Below are 26131 nucleotides of genomic sequence, written 5' to 3'. Positions count from 1 at the left end.
CTATACCCCTTAATCCCTTACTTCTTCTAATATTCGGATTATACTCTTTCATAGATTTTTACTATTATCAAAGCCAGATATAACAGGGTTATCGGGTAATCGTGCAAACGGTTCCAAACCCAACTTGTCGATACAGATGCATCATATGCCACAAATATGGAATGTTGTGTCAGATGAGGAGAGGAGATGGTACTACATGATACATATAACAAATCGAAGCTGTCTTCTGTTTTTTCAAATTTTTCCGTTACTCGTAGTTTTCTTTCTTTTGCATGATTTAGGTATCAATTATCAACTTTAGCTGTAAGCCTGTCAGTCTGTAACCAATTTGTCGTTGGTACGGTAGCGTTAAGAATTAACGAGAGGGGCATATTGGTAACTAATGGAATTCAAATATAGGGTAAAAGTCGTAATTTCCTCTAAACACGGGAGCCAATCTGTGCTTCCAATCCTGATTTTAAAGCAAGTTTCAGACCCCAAGTGTTACTTCGAAGTTCGATCAGGTCTGTGTGTGTGTGTGTGTTTTGTTTTAATTTAATTTCACTTTTTTCTTTTCCTTGTTTCTCACTTCTCAGATAATATAATCTGGTCCATAGGTTTGGACTTTAGAGACGAAGTCGAATGTGCAAAAATGGGACCTATCTGGAAATTTTGAATTTCTGCTAAAGCAAAGCTTTAAGCTTCCTTGGAAGGGGGTGTTTTTGATGCTTTTAATGGAATGTAAGTTAGGTTTGGAGAACAAAAGCGACAGCTTTCCGGAGCTGTAACGCGAAAAATCTGAAGAAATCGAAGCTTTATTGCTGCCATTAATCCTCTTACGCAAGATCTTATTTGCAAAGTTCCTCGATATTCATCGCCAGAGGCCCAGACCTCGTTTTTTTTTCCCGGGTAATTAATTATATCAGCAAAGACAGTGGGAGAGCTTGTTTTCAGGTTTTTTTTTTTTTCGTTTCTTTTGTGACGGAGTATGAACATGAACACTCCGTGTTGGACGAATTTTTTTCTGAGAAAAAATGGGTCTTTGAATGAAGGTTTCTGGAACTCTGTGTTTGAATTCGGCGAACGAGGTCGAGAAAACTGAGTTTTGGTTCGCTTTCGGCGGTTTGTTTCATCACTCTCTTGTCTGAGAAGTTCTCCTTGTAGGTCCATTTTGGGGTTGGATTAGGGGTCCTGGAATCATGTTAACGACGGTGATGCCTTCCACCACTGCTCGTAGCTCGCTGGAAGAAATGCTGGATTCCATCCGGCGAAGGGACGAGCAGCCTAAAGATGTACCTCCGGCATTGCCTACACGTCCGAACTCCAAGGCTCGGCTGCCCTCGAATAGAAGGTCTTTGCCTCATAATTTCAAGATTGGGGATGGCGTTACAGTGAACTTGCCAAATGGTAGCAAAGTGGACAAGAGGGAGAAAAAGGGCCGAGCACAGAAGGAAGAGAGAAAGAGGGACGTGATTTTCACAGAGGAAGTCAAGGAATTAGGAACCGAAAGTGGCAGTTTTGGGAGCAAAAAGATGAAAGTCGACTCGCCTGCAGAGACACCCTATGCTAGGAGGTCACAAGAAGAGGAAAATTATGAATCTGATAACATGGATCCTTCAGGAGCAGAGCCTTCCACCTCGTTACCGTCAACCGAGGAGTCTGAGCGTGGGTACAACATCGGCTATGTTTTGAAGAAGGTATGCAGTGCTCTGCTCCTGAAAATAATTGTAAATATTTAAACTTAGCCGTATGCATTGAGTTTAGAGGAAACTAAAAGAAAGAAAAAAAGGTAAGCATGTTCTTTTACGCCAGATTTCTTCTTCTTACCTCTGCCAAACACAAAAATTCAGGCTTCCGCACTTGCTGGAATCATAATTTAATTCCATAGTCCATACTCACGGAAGAACAGGGTTCACTAGACGATTCTTCGCTATAAGTGTATCACTAAATTTGATACTTAAGTTCTTACTCTGCGAATAACCTTAAAAATATGACCATAGCTGAGGAAGAATGTTTGTACCTGTTTACTAAGGTCGCTCACAGATACATTTAAGATGGGATAATACATATTGAACTTAGGCTCTGTACTGAAGCAGAGCCCTAATTGAAACTGCGTTCAAGAACTTTGGATGTCATGGTTGTGGGGGAGTTAATTCTCTGATTATTTAGCAATGGAAGTATTTTTCTTATGATTCTTAGTATATGTATTTTGTCCACTCTTCTGTTGCAAACCAAAGGTTGCTATCTTTATATTTTACCATTCAGACATGCATTTCCTGTTGTTCTCTCATTCAACAATTAAGCCAAGATATTTCTAGAACATTTTATCTGGGTGCCCATGACTGCACTCTGAAGAGAATTTTGCAACCATCATAATGACAAAATATTTCCTTTGGACACTTCTAAGTAATTTCTTTCATCAAATGATGTTAATTAAAGGTCTGTGAGGGACCTAGTGGGTGTGGTTTACAGTATTGCCCAGTTGGAGTCAAGGGCTTGTTCTAGGATGCTGGGTTCTCTGGGTTCTTCTTTTGTTTGTTTTCGTCTTTGTTAATTTTTATCATAAAGAAGGTAAGTTGCTATTTGTTATGTTTCTCATCAGTTGACTCTTTTAATAAACATTCATAAAAGTTAAAGAGTTTTTTGCTTCCAGAAACTTCGGGTATGGTGTTGTCTTTCAAATGGTCAGTGGGAGTTGGGAAAAATTCAATCAACTTCTGGCAAGGATGCTGTTGTTTTGCTATCTGGTGGCAGTGTGAGTTCATGAGTCATTGCTATCATTTTAAAGCTACATCAGTATTCAACTTCAGGCACTTCCACAATTCAACCAGTGGAACTTGCATGCACTTATACTTTTCATTGTCCCTCAGGTTGTGACAGTGCCCACAGGGAATATCTTACCTGCTAACCCAGATATCCTTGAGGGGGTAGATGATCTTATACAACTAAGCTACCTGAATGAGCCATCAGTTCTTCACAATCTTCAATACAGATATTCTCGGGATATGGTTTATGTGAGTATCATCCATACATGTTAATTTTTTTGGATCTCATGGTGTTTCTGGTACCAAACTCATTTTAACAATCTCTCTGTGTGTGTAGAGTAAAGCAGGTCCTGTTTTGGTTGCAATCAATCCCTTTAAAGATGTTCAACTATATGGAAATGAATTTATCATGGGTTATAGGGATAAGGTTATGGATAACCCTCATGTTTATGCTATAGCAGATACTACCTTCAATGAGATGATGAGAGGTGAACATGGTTTACTTGTTTGGAGAAATTTTATTGCCTTAATTGATTATGCATAGCTCTTTTCTGAAGACACATATTCTTGTTTTCTGGTGCTGTTGGATATTGCAGATGAAGTTAACCAATCCATCATCATTAGGTAAGTCATCTGTGTGATAATTATATGCAAAGCAGTGACCTTTGTCTTCATACACATTGAATTCTTTTTCAAGTTGCCTTCCTTTATAGTGAGGCTTTGAATTTTCATCCTCTTTTTATTTATGTTACATGAGCTTTTTTCCTTTCTTGGTCTAAACATGAGCTTGGACTTGCTGTAGTGGGGAAAGTGGAGCTGGGAAAACTGAAACAGCAAAAATTGCAATGCAATACTTGGCTGCTCTTGGAGGTGGCAGTGGAATAGAATATGGAGTCCTTCAAACAAATTGTATATTGGAAGCATTTGGGAATGCAAAAACATTGCGGAATGTCAACTCTAGCCGATTTGTAAGTGCTTTTTATCTTCTGTGGAAGGTGCCTTCATGCATATTATCATTTGAAGTTTGAGATCATTTTTTTTTTCAATTTCAAAATAATACTGAACTTTTTATGATAAATAGTTCTTCAAGATATATGCTTTTTTTTCTGCATCCTGTATGTAAAACCAATGGGTTGAGATTATTTGAAGGATTCACAGTTGAACATGTTTCTCATGATGTGGTATAGGGGAAGTTGATTGAAATTCATTTCAGCACAACTGGGAAAATTTGTGGTGCTAAGATTCAAACTTGTAAGCATGCTCATATTGATTTGTTCTGCTTTTTTTTTGCAACCTAATTTCAATTTCTTTTTTTTTTTTTGGTTTAGTCCTGTATCTGTAATAACTAACTTTACTTCTTCAACTGTGTCTATGGTCATCAAACTTCAACTTACCAATAAAAATTGTTGTTAGTTCTGCTTGAGAAGGTAATCCACTATTTCATGATCTCATCTGGTATTCTGAATTGTAGCTTGAGTTCCATTTATCACCATCTCTTACCAATTTGAGCGTCCTGTCTTTTATAAGCAGTCAAGAGTGGTTCAGATAGCTAAGGGAGAACGGTCATATCATATCTTCTATCAACTATGTGCTGGAGCCCCAGCATCTCTTAAAGGTGGTTGTTCAATCTTATTGCTTCTTGTTTTTATCTTCTTTATACTTAATTATCTTGGATGCTGCCTTTCTATATTTTCTGTGTTCATGGTCTTCTTACTTAGGTATTTTATGGTTTCAGAAGTTCTTCAAAAGTTAAACAAATTATGATAGTCATGAGTTCTTTGTTGTTGTCTTTATTTTCTGCAACACATGTACTACATGGCCAGACAGGTTGGGACCTGTCACTTTAAATGGTCCTTCAGGGGTTTTCTAGTTTAGGAATACAATATGTTGGCCTTTTAGTAGATAGTTTTCTGTGTTCAATTGCATAAGTCATGTCTTTCAATCAGGTTTTAACTGTCTTATCTCACTGGTATCCATTTGGATGTTGATCCTTGGTTCCTGACTACTTTGATGCATGAGTAAAGCAGAGCCAAGGAGAATGGCTTGATTCAATCTCCTTGACCTGATTTCTCCCAATCCCAACTATTTTGATAATGTTAGAGAAACTGCTATTATTGTTAACCTGTAGTGATAAAGTAAGATACATACATGACTTTTATGTCTGTGTTCTTTTTGTTTTTGGACTTTAGTGGTTTAATATGCCATGCTTAGTTTCAAAATCTTTTATTACTTGACAGAAAGGTTGAACCTGAAAGCTGCTAGTGAATACAACTATCTTAAGCAGAGTGGTTGCTTGACAATTGATGATGTGGATGATGCAAAGAAATTTCACATGTTGATGGTAACGTGAAGAATAACATGTTTCTGTTATCTGTTACTACACATTCTGAATACCAAATTTCCAATTTAACTTGTGCTATCTAAGTTTCATAATGCTACAATTCTATTTTCATATTTCTTTGTTTGATCAGGAAGCCTTAGATATCGTTAAACTTCCCAAAGATGATCAAGAGAATATATTTGCAATGCTTGCTGCAGTATTATGGCTAGGAGACATTTCCTTTCAGAAAATTGATAATGAAAATCATGTGGATGTGGTGGCAGATGATGGTAATGTGGATATAATTTATTTTTTTTTAAAATGGGTCTTTATTTTTGTTTAATTTTTCAAATTTATGTTAACAGGTTGATGTTCTTTTGGAGGAACCTTCCTTTTTGTCTCTAGTTTTATTAATGGGCTCTTTCATAATTTGTTAGAGGGCGATTTATGTGTGAACTCCTTGATGTCTGGTAGCCTGACCAATTCAATCTTACCAAAGCCTGAAATGTGTAGTGCATATTTATTATATTAGTTTATGTACATTATAAGAAGCTAAGGTGCTTATCTTGGTGGTTAAGGAATTCAGATCTGTGTCAACCTGCCAAAACCTGATTTAGTAACGTGTTAAGCTTATGTTAGGTTCAGGTTAGTGGTTATTTGACTGTCTCTTCATTTCCTTGGATGTGGTGATGCTTCTTGGCAAAATGACCCAACAAAAGGTTCTCCTTTAGTAACTTTTGGCATGCCAAAACTGCACCATGGTGGATATGGCAAATTGGTAATACTTCTTTCCTTTGGATTCTTCACCCAAAGTGGAAGAAAACAACCATGTATATGTTTGGAATGGCTTCCGTTTATTAAGTAAACGTTTGTACTTGATTTGTCTTCAAAACCGAGAAACAGTACTGGATAAATGTTTTGCCATAATTTGTTGACAACTAGATGCCATTAGGGACCACCTCAGCGAAACAGTAAATAAATGCTCAACTGTTGGGGGAGGCGTTAAAATGAAGCTTCCCCCAACGGTTGATGCACACGTAAATCAAGACCAAAAGGTATCCATAATTATGCGTACGAAACCCTATGATGGGACAAATGCTGATTTGGTGATGACATGGTACCGTTTATTTGATAAACAGAAGCCATACCCAACAGCACCCATGTAAGAGTATATCTGGATACTGGTTCTTGTAATATTGAGAATCGGGCACTCATTTGGATCTGTGATAACTAGATACTTGTGCATGTATTTGTTAAGTATCAGATACAGATACTTATTGGATGTTATACTGGATGCTGCACATATAGTTTTAGATGTATGCTGTAGAATTATCACTTTTAAAATATGTAAAGTGGTATGCAATGTTTTAACAGGCATGGGAGGCGTACACCTAGAGGCGTGCCTCCAGGAGAGGCGCTCCCAAAACGCCCTGAGGTGTATGCAAGAGGCACTGACACCTCTGAGGCGTACGCCTCAGTGCGCCTCATGCACATCTTACATAAAAAGACAAAAAAAGGAAAAAAGAAAAAAAAGGAAAAGAAAAGAAAGGGAAGGGAAAGAAAAAGAAAGAGAGTAAAAAAAGAGAAAAGGAAAGAAAAGAAAAGGAAAGGAAAGGGAAGAGAAGAAAAGATAAGGGGAAAGAAAGTGGTTTGCCCCTTGCCCCTTCAGTTGGGGGGCTTTGCCCCCCAAACCCCCTGCCCCCTTTTCAATGCAGCCCAAATTGATTTTTGAGTTAGGTGAGCTTGCTTCGCTCGCTTGCCTCCGCTTCCACAAGACCCCCCCCGTTTCAACTAATGCTATGCATCTTTATTCTTCTTAATATAAAAGATTTTTATTAAAAATAAAAATCCCCCCTTCCTCTTCTTCCTCCTCTTAACCCCCCTCCTCTTAAGGAGGCTTACGCCTCTTGAGTTCTGAACTACGCCTCACGGCTCTAGGTAGTGGAACGCCTCGCGTCACGCCTCCGCATTTTAAAACATTGGTGGTATGTTTTAACAAATTAGACTACAAAAATATCTGCACATTTTAGAAATTTAATTAAATTTGGAAAGATATAAGCCATGAGAAATGACAGTTATCCTAAAAAACCAGATATAAATGCATGATATAAGCATATTACATGATGTTTTAACAAATTAGACTGCATTATCTTCACTTGTTAATTAAATTTGGCAAGACATAAGTTTTGAGAAATTATAGTTAGCCTAGAAAACTAGATATAAATGCATGACATGAATATGAACATATTACCAGGGATACCTGTACTCTATCTGTGTCCAGAATTTTAAGAAATTCAGGATCATCTCCCTGTTTCTTGTATCAGTATTCGCTTCTGTATATGTATTCCTTGCTTCTTTTATTAGTATTTTCTTCTGTATTTGTATCTGGGTATCATAGGTTTGGATTATAAGTAGGCCTTATGTCGAACAGTTGAATAATGTTACAATTGTGAAATGCACCTGCAATAATTAAAAAATATAGAAAAAGAAAGAAAGGTTTCAATAGAGATTTGTGGAAGAAGAAGAGAAGGGAAGCCCTCCCAAAGATGTCTTTTATTATTTTAATTCTAAACTGATTACAATTCCCTGGATGCCCTTAATGGGGTGGTCTAAAGAATTAATAAAACAAAACAAAAAAAGGCCCTTAACTAAAAGAACATAAGCTTAAAACATAACTTAAAGGAAGTAAAGACATTAAGGCCCATTTGGCCCATTCTCACCACACTCCCCGTTAAGCCGAGCATGGATGTCAATCATGCCTAGCTTGCTTATATACTGTTGAAGCTTTGCTTTTAGAACTTCCTTAGTCAGAAAATCTGCTAGTTGCTCTGCTGATGCAATGAAAGGAAGGCACACCTCTTTTGAAGCCACTCTCTCCCATATAAAGTGTTTGTTTACCTCAATGTGCTTAGTTCTAGCATGCTGAACTGGGCTGTGAGCAATGTTAATAGCAGCTTGGTTATCACAATTTAACATCGGTGGCTTGATACATGAGACACCCATTTCATCAAGGAGAGATCTAAGCCATAACAACTTAGAAACCTCATGGGCCATAGTCCTATACTCTGCTTCAGTTGAAGAGCTAGCAATTATTGAAGATCTACACGCCTTACCTTGCATTTCCTTACCATATATACTAGGAGGAAGGGGCATATATATTTCTTCAATGAGATTACCATTCAAGAATGCATTCTTAATATCAAACTGATAAAGAGGTCAATCATAGCTCACTACTAAGGATAAAAGAACTCTCACATAAATCATTTTAGCAATTGGAGAAAAGGTCTCAGTGTAATATATCCCATACACCTGGGTATATCCCTTAGCAACAAGATGTGCCTTGTTTTTCTCAATTGACCCATTTGCATGATACTTGATAGTGTAAACCCACTTGCACCCAACAGGTTCCTTTCCAGTTGGTAAATCAACAATATCCTAGGTACTATTTTTATGAAGTGCTTCTCTTTTAGTCCTGATAGCCAAGGTTAAAAGTATTGACATGTATTGGCCAATATCGGCCGATACATATCATGCGGATGGCTTCCCGATACGCTCCTACAAGGGTTGTATCGGGTTAGACCATGGTTCAGAGGGTAGTTGGGACTTAAACCGAGCCCTTTTAATCGGTTTTGAAAAAAAAAATAAAACATAAGAAAAAGCACCGACAGAGGCCAATACACCCTGTGTCGATATTTAGAACCTTGCTCATAGCATCCCACCACTTTGGTTTGGTTAAGGCTTCAGTCAACGACTTTGGGAATGCAATGAGATGTACATTTCCTCTTACCCTTTCTCAGAGAAATGGGTAGGTCAAGGTCTAGAAATGAAGGTGCTGGTGGTGGAGATGCCGAACTTGCCATCTTTTTGGTGATTGGAAGCACTTGAGACTTAATTGGATGTGTGGGATCAACTTGTGTTTTCCTTAGCCTTTGCTGTTGGTACCACCTTTTGAGATTAGGATGAGTGGTAAAAACTAGAGTATTAGCAAGAGGGGGAGGAGCAGGAATGGAAGACCTCGAAGGAGAAGATCCCTTCGTGGGAATGAGGGTAATTGTGGAGGCCTTGCCACAAGACTCGTTAGGAATTGGAAAAGGAAGGGATGGAGAAAACAATTCAAGAGGTCTCTCCCCCTTAGAAGGATGACTATAAAAAGGGACAGACTTTGCAAAGGTGACATCCATAATGGGATCAAAACAACAATACCCTTTCTGTGTGGAGGCATGACTAGTGATTTAAAAGGCGCGCTTAGGCGCATAGGCGAGGCGCGTTTTAGGGTAGGTACCTCGCCCAGGTCCTAGGCGTAGCCCATTCAAAAGGCAAACGCCTAGTGCGCCTAGGCGTGTGCTTGTTGCGCCTTGCGCCTTAGCCTAGGCGTGTACCTTTTGAAAATTTGCCGCTTTTTACTTTTTTTTGAGTTTGGTGGCTGGGCTGGGGGCTCCTCCCCCAGACCCCTGTGCCACACCCCTCGAAGCCAGCCCAAACAAGTCCATGTTAGGGTTTTAAATTCTTAGTTTTCATATAAAAAATAATAATTTTATAGTTTTAATTGCTTTCACTTTCTCATTGAAGCTTTGAGAATCCCCTATTTGGTAATGTTGTCCATTCATTCATCCTAATAAAATATCTTCTTAAAAGCAATTAAAACTATAAAATTATTATTTTTTGTGTGAAAATTAAGAATTTAAGTCCCTAACATGGACTTATTTGGGCTTGCCTCAAGGGGCGTGGCACAAAGGCGGCTCGTAGAATTAGGAATGTAATAATATGTCCCATTACCTACTTGAAGCAATTAAGAAAAAAAAGAGATTGTGGGTTTTATATGCTTGAAAATGTTTTATATGTTTGATTTCATTTTTAAATTCTCATTTGAATATGCTTTACATATTACATTTATGTATTTTAATTTTAGATAATAGGTTTTTTAAAACATTTATTTTAAAACTAAAGTTTATATTTTTATTAATATTATGCTTTATAGTTTTTTTTTTGGTTTTTTAGCTTTTTTTTTTTTTTTTTAAATTGTGCGCCTTGCACCTTTTTTGCGCTTTGTGCTTTGTGCTTTTAAAGTACTAGGCATAACCAAGGAAGATACACTTATGAGCCTTAGGTTCAAACTTATGTCTCTTGGAACTGGGAATGTGGACATAGCAAGTGCAAACAAAGACAAGTAGAGGAATGGAGAAAACCTCCACATTAGGAAAGAGGACTCCAAAAGGAGACTTTAAACCCCAAGCCTTGGGAAGGCATAAGGTTAATAAGATAAGTGGTTGTTAAAACTACATTACCCCAAAACTTCACAAGAACATGGGTAGCAAAAAGAATACTCCTTGCAATTTCCACAATATGTCTGCTTTTCCTCTTCACTACATTTTGTTGTGGAGTACGGGCACAAGAACTATGATGGACAACCCCAAATTTCTCAAGATAGGATGTAAGGTCCTCAAAATATTCCTTAACATTGTTTGATTGGAATATTTTATGCAAGTATTAAACTGAGAGAGTATATATTCATGGAACTATTGCACAAGTTTAAGCACTTCAGCACGAGAGCGCATAAGGTAAATCTAGGTATATCGTGAAAAGTCATCAATAAACATGATGAAATGTCTATAACCACTCATACAAGGTAAATGGTAAAGCCCCCACACATCATAGTCAACAATATTAAAAGGAATGACCGATCTTTTATTACTTAAAAGATAAGTGTTCTTACAATGCTTTGAGAACTCACAAGACTCGCAATGTAGAGTCGATAGACTTATTCCTTTAAACAGTTCTGGAAACAACTAACTCAATGAAGAGAAAGACAAATGACCCAAATGACTATGACATAACATAATACGACTAGTGTACTATGAAACAAACACAATTCTCTTAGGTTGTACTTGTTTCTACTTAGGCATGTCTAACAGATAGACCCCATTCTCCTCATGGTCATTCCTAATCACCTTTTTAGATTTCATGTCTTGAAAATCACAATATGAAGGGAAAACGATCACATTGCAATTCAGGTATTTAGTCAAATTACTAACTGAAAGCAAATTGGTATTAAGTTTAGGTACGTGAAGAACATATGATAAGGTCAGGGCATGTGAGGTCTGAATGTCTCCCTTTCTCATGATAGGGGCAAGGGATATCTTGTTCTGACTAGAAAGGAGTTGGTAAGAGGTGAATAAATGTGAAACACTGGTCATATGGTCAGAGACACCAAAATCAATTATCCAAGAGATTTTATGAGTACCTGAAATAGTAGCATGATTTGCAATGGCATGAATACTTGAGCGTGCATACGTAGAGGAAGGAACTGTCTTTGAAGAAGAAGATGCTATAGCAGTAGACTCTAGATGACTAATTATTCGGCCGTACTTCTCATACTCAACCCTGGTGGTTGCAAGTTGCTCACCTACTGATTTCTAACCACTTTGCCCCTATTCATTTTGTGAGGAGATGGCTACATTTGCATTTCCACCTTTTCCATTCTCAATCCTCTTTCCACTGTTTCCATTCTTGGGTCTGGTAGGAATGAGCTCTGGGTGCAGCTTCCAACATGTGTCTTTAGTATGTTTAGGCTTTTTGAAATATTCACAGATAACATCTTTCTTCCTAGTGTTGACCTTCAACTTCATCCCGACATTAGCATAGTGATCAACCTGTAGCTCTACAGATTGAACCTGTCTTCTGCTCTCCTCACTACTCACCATAGCATAAGCTTGAGGCAATGTCACCTCATTCTTTGCCAAAACATTATGCTTCACAATACCATGCTTCGGGTTGAGTCCGGTGAAGAATTCAAAGACTTGATTTCTCTCCACCAACTTCCTATGTGTTTCTACTTCCTTTGTACAACCCCAAACAATAGTCTCCATCAAATCAATCTCCTACCAAAGAGATTTCAGCATGAAGAAGTAGATGGCTAAGGGATTCTCCCCCTATCTTAGATTATTCACATCATTCTCCAATTTGTAAGCCTGGGCAACATTTAGCTTTTGGGAGTAGGTCTCCGTTACACTATCCCACATTTCCTTTGCAGTTTCCATCCATAGATAGTGCTAACTAATATGTGACTGCATAAAATTCACTGACCAACCCACTATTGTGTAGTTTTCCTGCATCCAACTTTCATAGGTATGGTCATCATTTGCTAGTTTCTTCTTGCTCTCGGTAATGTAACCCCATTTCCTTCTACTACACGTATTTTAATTGATTGAAACCAAGCTAAATAATTGGTTTCATCCAACTTCACAGTGGTCATTGCCCCCAATAGAGTATCCACTGACTCCCCATGTCCAAACTTGGAATCTGTGGGATATTTGGTTTCTCTTTTAGTTTGCTCCATTGGGCGAATATATGCAAATGAAAGTCAAATTAGGGTTTTACTAGATTTGCTATTCTAATCAAAGAACAACTCTTCAACCACCCAAAACTAGGGTTTCATAGGACCCGGTAGGATGAGAGAAGGAGAGAAACTTCAACCCCTCATACCAGAGATTCCAGAACTCAGTCCAACCCAAAGCGCCCTTAATAGAATTCAAAAGATCCCCTTTGATCCATAAGCGCTAGCTTCAAAGTGCCTCTAGGACCTGTAATTCAGAAAATGTAGAAAAAGAAAAGAAAAGGAAGAAGAAAGAAAGGTTTCAGCAGAGGTTTGTGGAAGAAGAAGAGAAGGGAAGAGAGAAGAGAAGAGTTCGGTCCTTTCTCTCTAGCCCCCCCAAGATGCCTTTTATTCTCTTAATTCTAAATCGAGTACAATTCCTTGGATGCCCTTAATGAGGCAGCCAACACTAAAGAAATAATAAAACAAAATAAAAGAGGTTCATAATTAAAAGAACATGGTGTAAGGACTCAATGGGAAAGACACAAAGGCCCATTCGACCCATTCTCACTACAGTTACAACCACAAATATGGTTGCAAGGACTCAATGGGAAAGGAGATTGCCAAATGGGATGGCAGACTATTTGGCTAAGCAAGGGGTGACTAGGGATCATCTGTATTGGGCTCAATTGCAATATATCTTTTGCAATTGAGACTGCATCTCTAAACTAGGATTTGGTGGGGGTGTTCAGAAATGCAGATGGTCACATTTTAGCTTTATTCTCAGGTCCCATTGAAGTAGGGAATGCTGTGAATGCAGAACTCCTTGCAGTCTTACAAGGAGTAGAGCATGCTAGAGAGTTGGGTTGGCGGTTTACTAGTTGAAGGTGACTCTAAACTGGTAATCGGGTGGATAAGGGAACCAGAGAAAGTGCCTTGGTCATTTAGGGGGGCTTTGTGAAGAATTAAATGGCTAACCACAAGCATTGAAGTAAGGTTTCATTGGGAAAGAAAATTGGCCAATGGGATCGCTGGTTGTTTAGCTAAGCAAGGGTACACAAGAATCATTTGTTCTGGGCACAGTTATAATTTGTTTTTACTCTTTGAGGCTGCAGCTCGCGCCTCTGTGGTTATAGTGTCCGTCTTGTACCTTTCTTTTGCTTCTCTTTAATTTCAATAAAATTCATATCTTATAAAAAAAAATGACACTGCATCTCACACCTTTGGTTGGGAACTCTTGATTGTATATTTCTCTGTTATTGAACAAATTAATAAAATTTCTTTTACTTATAAAAAAACAGTTGAACAATGTTTTAATATAACTGTTTTTTATGGTGTATTAGGTGATCTTTGGATTGCTGATTAGGTGCTTCAGTTCTATACATGCTCATATTTTGCTTAATTTACATCTTGTTTTGATTTCTTTCTTTGTTCCTTAGTAAAAAAGTGTCATTCCTAATCAAGTAAGAGGCATATAGAAAGTTCCTGGGTATCTACACTACTCATTCGATGTGATTTTGTATAGGCACATGCATAAATGTGATTTTGTGCATCTTCATTCATCAATTTTTCTTTCTTTCTGTTTTTTTTTTTTGAAGGGGGGAGGGGTTAACTACCTCTATCATTCTTCATCCATACTTAATTTTTGTGCTATATATTTTACAGCGGTAACCTATGCTGCCAATTTGATGGGTTGCAAAGCTGAGGACTTGATATTTGCTTTATCTACTTGTAAGATCCAGGCTGGAAATGATAATATTGTTCAGAAGCTAACATTGCGACAGGTCTAATAAATACTAATCTGATTTAGCTCTCTCTCTCTCTCTCCCCCCTAACAACTCAAACTCCTGTAATTTTTTTTGTTTTTCAATTTTGTTCAGGCCATTGATGCAAGGAATGCATTAGCAAAAGTTATCTATGAAAGCTTGTTTGACTGGCTTGTAGAACAGATAAACAAGTCACTTGAAGTTGGTAAATGTCATACAGGAAGATCCATAAATATCGTAGATATTTATGGGTTTGAGTCTTTTGAGGTATGTATTTTGTATTGGTGCATGATTAAGTAGTATTTTTAGTTGCAAAATGGTTTTGTTTTCTGTTTACTTCATTCGTACATTTTGCAGGAGAATAGCTTTGAACAATTTTGTATAAATTATGCAAATGAGAGGCTGCAGCAACATTTCAACCGGCATCTTTTCAAACTAGAACAGGAGGTGAGCATCCCATATCTATTTTAGCATCAAGGTTGTAGGGTATAGATGATGCTATCTTATTAAGCATGAGTTTATAGAATCTTCCATGTTTCTTGCTTAGTCTCTTGTAACTAAAGAAATTAACACATATAGTTGTAATTGCTAGTATGGTCATTGGAAATGAATTGTCATTTGTTTTTCTTGTATCTTCTATGTAAGGAACCTACTCTCCTGACAAACAGGTATATGTCTTCGAGTATCTGCACATCTTGGCCTGATTTCTTGTCTTGAAAGATTTTAAAGATTCTATTCACCTAAAATAGGTCTACTTTGGAAGGGTTTTCATATCTACTTTGGGGGGTTGTTTTTCTCTGTTAAAATCTGTATAAAGAGGCTTTTATGCTTCTCTTATTTTGTATTTAATTGTCTACTGATAATATTTGTACTAATAAAGACTTCATCTCTAAATACATTGAGAATGAACTTAGTAAAATTTTAAAACATGAAATTTAAATATCTAAATCTCTTAAATCAGTAAGAAAAGCTCTGAAGTTTTACACCCTTTCTTTTCAGTGCAAATAAGGGTGGATGCGAGCGGAGCCAAGCTGAATATCTGGCTATTCAAGCTCAGCTCAGCAAAAAAAAAAAAAAAAAGAAAGAGACTCGAGTTCTAGTTAGAGACTTGAGCTTGAATTTGGCTCGACTCAAAAACTTATATGTTTGAGCTTGGCTCAGCTTGAGCTTGTCAATGGGGCAAGCTTCATATAAAAATAAAAAAAAGTTTACATATAAAAATTATATGTAATTATGCATATATAAATTAGTTCTTATTATACAAGCAGAAATTAAAAAGTATACATATAATAATTATTTATTATTATACATATAACAAGTTTAAAATATTATATATAATATAAGCTCAATTAGGATCATGAGCTTCACAAACTGAGCTTCATTTTCGATCGAGCTTGACTTGATTAGCAAATGAGCCTATATATTGGGCTCGAGCTTGGCTTGAAGCTCGGTTTATCAAACTGATTTGGCTTTTCATGAGTCGAGCTCAAATAGCTCATGAAAAGCTCTTTTCGTGTCCACTCCTAATTACAAATGAGCAACTGAGCAGAATTATTAGTATGAATTGTAAGGAATTTACTGCTACTCATGCAGTCAACTTTACAGACTGTTTGAGCTCAGAAGTGCAGAATTTATTATTTTGCTGCCTAGAATACCCTATCTTCTATGTCCTTGATACTAATATCTCTGACACAGTTATCATACTGAAGCAAAGGTAGACCAATGGCTACCCACTGATTGCCTTAATTTTCAGGCTGTGCCTTGCCAATTGGGATGGCTTTATTTTATTAGGTTAACTGTGTAATTAGACTTGAAGATTGTGCAGTTCAGTTGGATGCATTTATGCGAGGTGCATGTGGCTTGTCTTGGTCTCCATATTTAAGCCTTCTTTCATACTTATGGGCATGACTTGTGACTTTTTTTCTAATAAATAATTCATTGCCAACTTATCCTACTGTGTTTTATAATGCCACTATACTTTTATCTCTTAAAAATGTGTCTACATATTGTGTTTTTTCTTTTTGTTTGATCAGAAAAATGTGTCTACATATTGTCTGTATTTCGGCATTATAAGATGTAATCTCTTTCTCTTCTAAATACCTCTTTTCCTTCTTGTTGCATACAACAAGGATAAACTTGTTTTTCCTGTTAATGTATATACAGCCATTTTTTTAACTGCATGTATGGGTTTTGTGTCAAATCTGTTATCACTATGTGCTCTGCTGGATATTACCCCTTTAATTATCATCTTTCATTTGACTGATAGTTTGCTTGATTTCTGTAGCTTGTTCTTGTAAATTATAATAATTTGATCCTGTTATCCTGGATATCTATTACAGGAATACACACAAGATGGTATTGATTGGACGAAGGTTGATTTTGAGGATAACAAAGAGTGCCTTAATCTCTTTGAGAAGGTGAATCTTGTACAACGTCCTTGAATTAGATACTTTTCAATGTGCATATATATTTCCCAGCTTAGAAGCTAATGATGTATAGCAGCCCTCTTCTATTTAGAAGTTTTACACTTAAAAAACCCAAAATATATGTGTGGGTTACCTGAAAGTGTTATTGATATATTATTTTCATGGTAGTCCTTTCCAAGAAATTGTTTCCAGAGAAGATTGCCAATTCTATTTTGTTTATTTGTATTTACTTTGTGGTAGGGTTGTGTTGTGTGAGCTTATGACATTACTATGATATGTGGTGCAGAAACCATTGGGGCTACTGTCATTGTTGGATGAAGAATCAACTTTCCCCAAAGCTAGTGATTGGACCTTTGCTGATAAGCTTAATCAGCATTTGAATGCTAATCCTTGCTTTAAAGGTGAAAGGGGTGGGGCTTTTAGTGTTCGCCATTATGCTGGAGAGGTCAGTGATGATAACAGTTCAGAGGTTTACCTTGTTTTGAGCCTTAGGGTGATTCAACTTTGTAGATATCGAATTTTAAGAAGTCAGCTTGGTGATAACATTCGTTTGTTTTTTTTTCTTGAATTGAACAGAGTTTAATGTTCATATATAAATAATGATATGATAAAGACAGTAAAAAGAGCAAATAATTGGAATTAATTAATGGTGTAACCGTGTAAGTTAAGTCCAATGATATATAATTACTGAAGAAGATATTGAAAATTGAAAGATTTTAAAAATTCATATTTTTGCTTCAAGAAAATCCACTGGAACTTTGAAGTCTAGTAGCAGCAGCTTCTTAAGGACATTCATATTATATGAGTGAACCTTCAAATCTAATGGCACCTTCTTTTAGATTTCCAATTTCATATTTGCAGTTGCACAGTTAAAATTCAGGGGGAAGTCAAGCCTTGCATAAGTTTGTGAACTTTTTTAATTAACTATTGCTGTTTTAGTTATTGTCAGTTTGTTTCTTAAGAAAAGTTGTGCTAACATGAGGAGGTTTATCAGGTTTTATATGATACAAGTGGCTTCTTGGAGAAGAATAGAGATCCATTGCCCTCTGATTCTATCCAACTTCTCTCAACATGTAGTTGCCAACTACCTCAATTATTTGCTTCCAATATGCTTAGTAAATCCCAGAAGCAAAGTGTCGGAACAAAGTTCAAGGTAAAGGTGCCTGTTTACATATTTATGAAAGTAGAATACAATACCTACCTGGTGCATTTTCAACTTATTTTCCTTGTATAAGTACAATACATGTCAAAAAAAAAAAAACAAAAAAAAAAATGAAAGTAGAGTTTAGTTCTCTGCAATATTTGTGCAACATAAGTAAATATCAATTTAGCAACTGTGAGAAACTCTGGGAGCATATATGTTATATATCCCTATCTTACTAGTATATCAAATGTTAGTTGTAGATGATATCTTTGTTAGAAGTATCATATAAATTTTTTTATCAAAAAAAAGTATCATATAAATTTGGGTCGTGGAGCTTTCCTATTTTCCTGACACAGATGACAGATGGTGGTTTTTGTTGCAAAGATGGGTTTATGAGCTTTACTTATTGACTTAATTTAGCTTAGTTGGATTGGGCTGGGCCTAATGTCAAAGCTAGACTGAAATCATAGAACTGAATATTCATGATTCAACCTGTTATGTAATCTTTATCCAACCTGATCTCAAATTAGGCTCTTACTTGAGTTTGTTCAGGTTTAGGTTGAGTTTCTTGACAGCATTATATTATTTGTAATTGGTGAGCTCAAGACCACCAGGTCAAAAGCATTGTTGGGAAGAAGGCATTGCGTCAATATCTATATTATCTAGTTAATAGTTATTTCATATGATGTGGGCTTGCATGTTTTACATGAGGAGTTCCTAGCTATCCACTCTTTACAGGTTGCAAGCTAAGTGGCAGCTCAAAAGATGCCATCTTCTCTGCAACTTCACCCTTGTGTGGAAATTTTCAAATTTTCATTGTGATGCTTAAAGTTCATGTTATATTGACACTTACAAATCCTAAGGTTTGAAAATGTTTTGAACATTCTTGTAGGGTCAACTCTTCAAACTGATGAAGCAGTTGGAAAATACCACTCCCCACTTCATTCGTTGCATAAAGCCAAACAGTAAGCAGCTTCCTGGTGTGTATGAAAAGGACCTGGTATTGCAGCAGCTGAGATGCTGTGGAGTGCTAGAGGTAGTCAGGATTTCAAGATCCGGGTACCCAACACGGATAACACATAAGCACTTTGCCAAAAGGTAGTGAAAAAAAATTATTAGTTCATCAACTCTTTTTTGATGAATATTGACATTCTTTCTTAATTTTTTCAGGTATGGGTTTCTTCTTTCGGTGAATGTTGTATCTCAGGATCCATTGAGTATATCAGCTGCCATTCTTCAGCAGTTTAATATCCTTCCTGATATGTATCAAGTTGGGTATACAAAGTTATTTCTTCGAACAGGGCAGGTTAGTTCTTTTCCTTCAAAGCCATTCATGGTAGTTTTCTTTTCATTTATTCCTCCTATTTAGCAAAATTTCCATGTAATTATGGATTCTATTTATAATAATCACAATTGTTCTTCCATGAACATTTGAAATCAAAGAAGTAGAGAGGGATCCATTGACTTCTCTGATTTTGACCATTGCCATCATTTAATGATAGTTGGCTTCAGAATGTTGTTCCCTGTTTGCGTTATATTGGGAAGTGCTGGTAAAAAACTGAAAAGGAGATAAGTGTTTTATTTTCTTTTATTTTCTTCTTTCATTATTATTAGTGCTGACTCAATGTGTAGGAACATCCAGAAAAAAAAAAAAAGAAAAAAGAAGGAAGAAGCTATTAACAAATTTCATAGTTAAAACCTCAAGATATTTTGAAACCCTATAATCTTTTATCCTTTTTTTTGTGAGAAGAATATAAAACAGTTCCCTTGCAAGATGTGTAAATTAGGTTAAGCATTACTGCATTTCTTTGAAAAGGACCAATGTTCTGGATGATCTAGCAAAATAGTTTCCTTTGGATGCCATATCTTCTATTAAAAGGAACAGTGTTCTGGATTGGCAAGTTATCCCCAAATAATTTGTGTGTGTGTGTGGGTGGGTGGGGGTGGGGGGGGGGGTTCGGGGGAAAGTTGGGTGAAGGAGATCTTTAGTTGTGAATGCCTATTTTCCCTTTCTCTGAAATGTCAGAGCTATATCATCATCATCATCATCATCCATGCCTTAATCACAACTATATGGGGTCAGCTACATGAATCCTGTTTCGCGAATCTGTTCTATTCAAAGCCATATCCATTGTTAAATTATAAGTGCTTAAATAATTTCTTACTACTTCTACCCATGTTGTTTTTGGTCTACCCTAAGCTCTTCTAGCCCCTTCAATGTGTGTAATAAACAACTTCTTCTAACTGGTGCAGTTGGTGATTTTCTATGGATGTGCCCAAACCATCTTAGTTTCTCATTTTATCACCTATTGGAGCTACTCCTAGGTCTGGGTTGTGGGTCAGCAGTTCAACTGTGGCATCATAAATGAAAAAATATAAATATAAATAAATGGGTCAACTTGTGGCATCATAAATCAGATAATAAAAAATGAAAAAAAATAAATAAATAGGTAAAATGTAGAAACATATGGGAAACTACAGAAAATATGAATATTCTATGAAACAAAAAAATGTTATTGATGAGAATTTGTTGCCATCAATGATAAAATGGCTAAAGGAATACAGAAAATGCAGAAAAAATAACAATGATAAATAATTATATACTTCACTTGCTTTTAGATTTAACTTTTCTTTTTAATACCTTAAAGCCTCTGTTCGGTTTGGTGACATTAAAAGTATGGGTTTCACCTAGGCTTTGCTACTGCAGTCAATTCTAGCAAACTAATAGTTGGTGCCTAAGCTCCAAATCCTTTGTGTACCACACATCCTCTATTAACTTGTTGCCTAATCATCAGTTTTTGCTGCTGTCAATGCTGACAGGCATTTCAAGCAAATCCTCTGTATACACTATGTTGAACCTGAATCTTGTTGCCAACCACTACTGGTTGCAACCTTGTCTAAGTTTTGGTCACCAGTCATTCTTGTATAGTTGCTGCTGGCCACTGTTAACACTCATCCTCAATGTGAGAATGAGACTGAGTCATTCAAAGTGGAGACCAACATTTGAGATTAAACTTTGATTGTTATTGCTGGGTTGTGCTTCAATCTTCATTGCTAACCACCGATGTGTCCAACTGCCAGAGGTCAAGTGGCTCTGGTCATTGTGACCTGTTATTGGGCCTGTAAATGGAGTGAATTCAAATCGAATCAGTGCATATTTGAATTTGAATTTGATTAGATAAATATTCATTCGGATTCGATTCAATATCCGCCGAATATACAAAATCAATAACTGAATATGATTTTGTTTAAATAATTGAATATCAGATTTGATTCGAATCTGAAATTGTCTTTCATGGAGAATCATAGATTCCAAGTCCTACTAGTGAATATCCAAGCTCCTTGCTAGTTGCCTAACCAGTGGTATAGTGGAGATGCATATCTGTTTCTTGTTGGAGATTTAAAGTCCCAGGTTCCACCTAACCACTGATGTGAATATCCGATTCTGAGCTCCTATTCCTTGCTAATTGCATAGAAATGCAAATGCATAAGGGAAAGGCCACCAAAACCGAAAAGCAGAAGATGCACATCTGTGGATGTGAATTGACTTAGGGCTATCAGGTTGAAGATTGAGAACAAGATGGGGACTTACCATTTATGGTTGCATGTCAATGCTCGAAAGTATAGCTGAAACAATGTTGATGCTCAACCAATCAAATGCCAAAGGGATTGGGGTCTGAGAAGTGGGAATGAGTCCTTTAGGTTGTGTTTGGTCTAAAGAAATGGTGGGGAAAGGTTGGGAAACCTGTACGGGTTTCCCTATCTTTCCCTTTCTTTTTTTGATCAATATCTTTCCTTCCTTTCCCTACCTTTTCTTTCAAACCAAACACAGCCTTAGGGTTATGTCAGCGCTCTTGGAATGGAATGGAAAATTGAATGATTGAATTGATTGGGGATTTAGGGTTAATAGTTATTTTACTATTATACCCTATGTTACATAACAATATTATTGGAAATAAGAGAATCATTCATGTAATTTCATTGTATAAGTTATTATATTATTCTTTTTGAAGATAAATAAAGAAGAAAGTTTTATTACTAAATAAAAGTAAATAGAACTAACACAGGTGACAAGGAATCACCCCAACAAACAGCATATAAGAATAAAAAGATAGTCTTACTAATCCAAGAAAGAAATCCTAATTAGTCATTCGAAGTGTGCCAAAAGTCAGCTCCAGAATCTTCTTTCTTGAGGCCTTCAAATTTTGGAAGAACCAGCAACCAGCCAACAACCAACAAACTGATTGCTGCCCCAACTTCTTCCATGCTTTTCATCTTCTCCTCAAAGATCCTCTCTTGTTTCTCTCCTTCCATACTTCCCAGCAGATAGCAAAGGGAATACAGCTCCAGATAATTCTAGCTTTAGAGCTTCCATGAACTCTTGGCCAGCAACCAAAAATTTCAGAAGTGTGTCCATTGGCTCCCATCCAGCCACCTTGAAGAGCTTGAAGAAGAATATAAGTTCTCATATTATATATTAGTGTATATTAATATATGATATAAATAAATAAATGGTTCAGATAAATATTGGATTAATCATGTTATATTCGAATTTGATTCGATTACATTGAATCTCAAATTCAAATTCAGAGTTTTGGATACTGTTTAAAGGTCTATCGGTCATTGAACTATCAGGATTTTAGGACATAGCAGTTTATAGGCTAAACGGAACTGGAATCTTGTCCTTGTGGCGGGTTGACTGATCCAACTGTTTGGGTTAACAAAGGATTTAAAGCATTGGTATGGATCATCCGTCAGGTAAGGGAAACATGGATTGGCCATAATTTTGTGTCCTCCAGAACTCATTTTCCCTAACATCATTTATTGGAGGTTTCCCTCAATAACATTAGCTATCGATGGTTTCAAATTTTCAGCTCAGAAAGTTCTCCAAAAATGGCATTGATTGTATGTATGTGTGTGTGTGTGTGTGTGTGTGTGTGTGAGGAGAATATGGAACAATTTTCTATATCAATTATATCCTTTTATCATTTTCTTTCTTTCCTTGGCGATTTCAGTAGTAGACTTGTGCTATATATAGAGAGCTGTAAAACGGGCTATGTTGGGCCAGCATGCCAGCCCATGGGCCATTTGGAGCCATGCCTCCCTCCCCTGGGGTATTTTGGGGAGTCGGCCCAAGCCTACACGGGCCTGTGCCATGCTGTGCTATGGACCGGGCCAAAGATATGAAAGGTTTATTTAAAAAAAATTGAAAAAAATCTTAAAATTTTTATTTTATATGAATTTTGATATATTTGTAATTGTTTATATATACAATAATTAAATAAAATAGTATAATGAAATTGAAAACAATTGTTTATTTTATTTTACTAATCTATCTATATCTATCTCTCTCTCTATCTATCTATATATATGCATGTGTGTGTGTGTGGGCTAGGCCGAGGGCGACACAGTCGTACCATGCCGTGTTGGCCCACAGACCTGAAACCCCCAGTCTAGCACAGCCCGCACAATTTTGCCGTGCTTGGCATGGCTAGTGTACCGTCGTGCAGGGCCGCAGGTGGCACAGCCCGATTTACACCTCTAGCTATATACTGGAATATTGTGAGACAGAAGAGAGAACAAGCTATAAATTATTAGTTTTATGCGTTTTTCTACATTTTATATATTGATGTGGTTGGTGGTACACAAAACATTGCTAAATGGATGTGAAAATATTTCTGCTGCTGGTTATGGCCAACTATGTGAATGTATTTTTGCTTCCGTAATTGGCTTCACCAAAAATTTAACAATATACTATTTTGTTTCCAATTTGTATTTCTTTTATCATGTCTTCATCATTCTGTTATATGTTTGGTGGTTTCTAGATTGGTATATTGGAAGATGCAAGAAAGAAAACACTGCAAAGGATACTTTGTGTTCAAAAATGTTTCCGTGGTCATCAAGCTCGTTGCTATTTCCAGAAAATCAAGAGAGGAATCACTAATTTGCAATCATGTAATGTACTAATGCAATGGCTTCCATTTTACTTTTCCTCCTTCGCTGCATATGTGCTTCTAATTTTCTTGTTTTTTTCATTTTTTTATTCTTTTTCCTTTTTGTGGTAGTAATGAGGGGTCTCTAATTAGAAGTTACATTCCCATTCAGATATTAGGGGTGAAAATGCAAGAAAGGAATATCAGGGTTTGGTAAAGAGGCAGAAAGCAGTTGCTCTGATACAAAGGCATCTGAGGAAACAAATTACTTGGAGAACACAAAATGATAGGAAGAGGGCTGTCATACTTCTGCAGTCTGGTAGGCTTTTAAATGACATAATATCCTGTGTACTTGTTTCACTTTCTTATAATCTTATTTTGGTTATGTTTTAAAGTTTCGTACTTTGCTGCAGTAACCCGTGGTTGGTTGGTTAGAAGGCACTTAAATGATATGGAGAATTTGGTAAAGTCGAATCTCAGTAACACAAAACCTATAGCGAAGCAAGCTGCAAAGATTCTAGAAAGAAAGGTATTTCATTCTGTGTTTCACCTTTCATTATGAGAGAAAATGTTTCTTTCTTCCTACTTTCATTATGAGAGAAAATCTTTACCTACTGGGCTGGGTTAACCCTATCCCAATCTGAACCAACCTGAAAAAAGTAGTGTTGAGTTAGGTTTGGTTTAAGATTAGGGTTGAGGTCTGGGTAACCTGATCCAACCTGAATCCAAAATGTTTTCATATTTTCATATATAATATCATATAAATATTTTGTGCATATAGTATGCATGCATACATGCATTTGTGTCAACAGTTTTAAGTTTAAAGGCGAAAATTTTTTAGTGTAATATAAATATGGTACACCTAAAGTACAATGACTTTGTTCCTGTATGTACTATGTAGTAACCTTTATTGGACAATCCTAAGTTTAAGAAATTGGGCTAACCTAAACCAACCTGAGCACAACCTGATACCAACCCAACAGAAGATCATTGGGTTGGGGGCTCAACAACTCAGGTTGCTTTAGGGTTGATCTCAACCAGATCTGACCTGGCCTGACTTGCACCCCTATTCCAGATACACTTGACTTTCTTGAGTAGTAATCAATTCAGCAATCAAACGTTAATTAATTTGATTAATCTAATGCAAAAAAAAAAAAAAGAAAAGAAAACAGATGTGAATTAGAGAAAAAGAGAGAAGAGATAAGAGACGGAGAAAATATGGGGAGAAAACAACAATTTGTGGGGCATTACTGTTTTCCCATTATCTTTTCTACTAATCACTGTGTATTATCAGGAATAGTTACGAAGCTAAGCCTGTTTATGTGGCAGAAAGAAAAAATAAAATATTCGTAAAGGTCCACTAACAGTAAAAGCCCAATAAAGATTTTGCATTACCAACTAAAGAAGCTGATGACTCAGTAGTTGAGATGGTCAGTCAGCATTCCTGCAAAATAGGAGTTGTGATATTAAACCCGTGGAACTGCATGCTCTCTGTGGTATGATCAGTGGGCCCCACATGTACCCTGCTGTGCCCCCTCTAAATGTGATCTATGCAATACCAAAAAAAAAAAAAAAGAAAAGACAAGAAAATAAGTTCTATAAACAATTAGATGGCCTATCTCTCAACATGTTACATTTGTCATGGCTTGGCATTTCTTCATATTTGTGAAGATCTGCATTTATTACTTCCATGAACAAATGATCAGTTTGTTGATCTATAAGGCCAAATCCTTGAAATCTTCAGGAATTCCATGTATTCTTCTGTTATGTTTTCCAACATTAATTGCGAGATGAATTAAAATGAAACCTGGATTGTACCTTTTATTTTGATAAAAGATAGAAGGATATTATATGCAAGAGTCCATCTTTGATATTGGAAAAAACTGATAACCAACCAACTGGTTTCATAAAAGTGGAAACAAATTAATTGGTATTCATCAAACTTCACCAGGGGCGTGGTCTGATTGGTCAAAGTTCTTCTGGCATGAAGCCCATCTGGCATCATAGAAATTGCCTATATTGCAATGAAAAGGAAAATATTTACAAGTTCTACTTTTTAAGGGATTCATTTATGTATTTACAATTGGAAAGGTGAAGAAATTTAACTCTGTTAGGATTTGGAACAGGAGCATACACAGGTTCAATCTTCTGTTTTGGAAGAGCTCCAGCGAAGGGTTCTGATGGCAGAAGCAGCATTGGTGCAAAAGGAAGAGGAAAATGCTGCACTTCAGGAACAACTTCAGCAAATTGAGAAAAGATGGTCAGATTATGAGGCAAAGATGAAATCCATGGAGGAGATGTGGCAAAAACAAATGACGTCATTGCAGGTAATTTTTTTGATGTTTGCCCTTTCTTTTGGTTTTGATAGAGGAAAGATGGAAGCATCCATTGTTTCAGATGCACCATTTAGTTCCGAGGAAATGGGATGAAACTAATTGATTTTCTGTAGGCGAAAGCTTTTTTTTTTTTCTTTTTTTTTTTGTTTT

The 26131-nt window shown here is 36.6% G+C and overlaps 1 protein-coding gene across 1 annotated transcript; it reads left to right on the top strand.

Moving 5' to 3' along the window:
* The first annotated feature begins 456 nt into the window (after nucleotides 1-456).
* Nucleotides 457-26089, top strand: ATM2 (myosin 2). The gene is made up of 25 exons (XM_088965165.1): nucleotides 457-503; nucleotides 597-888; nucleotides 1032-1676; nucleotides 2633-2734; nucleotides 2850-2993; nucleotides 3082-3232; nucleotides 3341-3368; nucleotides 3547-3712; nucleotides 3932-3995; nucleotides 4158-4171; nucleotides 4275-4359; nucleotides 4982-5085; nucleotides 5216-5354; nucleotides 14042-14160; nucleotides 14257-14409; nucleotides 14500-14589; nucleotides 16482-16559; nucleotides 16855-17013; nucleotides 17563-17721; nucleotides 18605-18810; nucleotides 18883-19018; nucleotides 23538-23667; nucleotides 23818-23964; nucleotides 24059-24174; nucleotides 25772-26089. Exons 3-25 carry the CDS (start codon nucleotides 1179-1181, stop codon nucleotides 26072-26074), a joined length of 3291 nt encoding a protein of 1096 aa, XP_088821291.1. The 5' UTR covers nucleotides 457-503; nucleotides 597-888; nucleotides 1032-1178; the 3' UTR covers nucleotides 26075-26089.
* The last annotated feature ends 42 nt before the right edge of the window (nucleotides 26090-26131 follow it).

Source organism: Nelumbo lutea, chromosome 1, assembly GCF_056320005.1.
Source record: "Nelumbo lutea isolate HS-2025 chromosome 1, American lotus-T2T, whole genome shotgun sequence".
Taxonomy (NCBI): Eukaryota; Viridiplantae; Streptophyta; class Magnoliopsida; order Proteales; family Nelumbonaceae; genus Nelumbo; species Nelumbo lutea.
The sequence above is the reverse complement of the archived record's forward strand: the minus strand, read 5'-3'. Positions and strand labels throughout refer to the sequence as shown.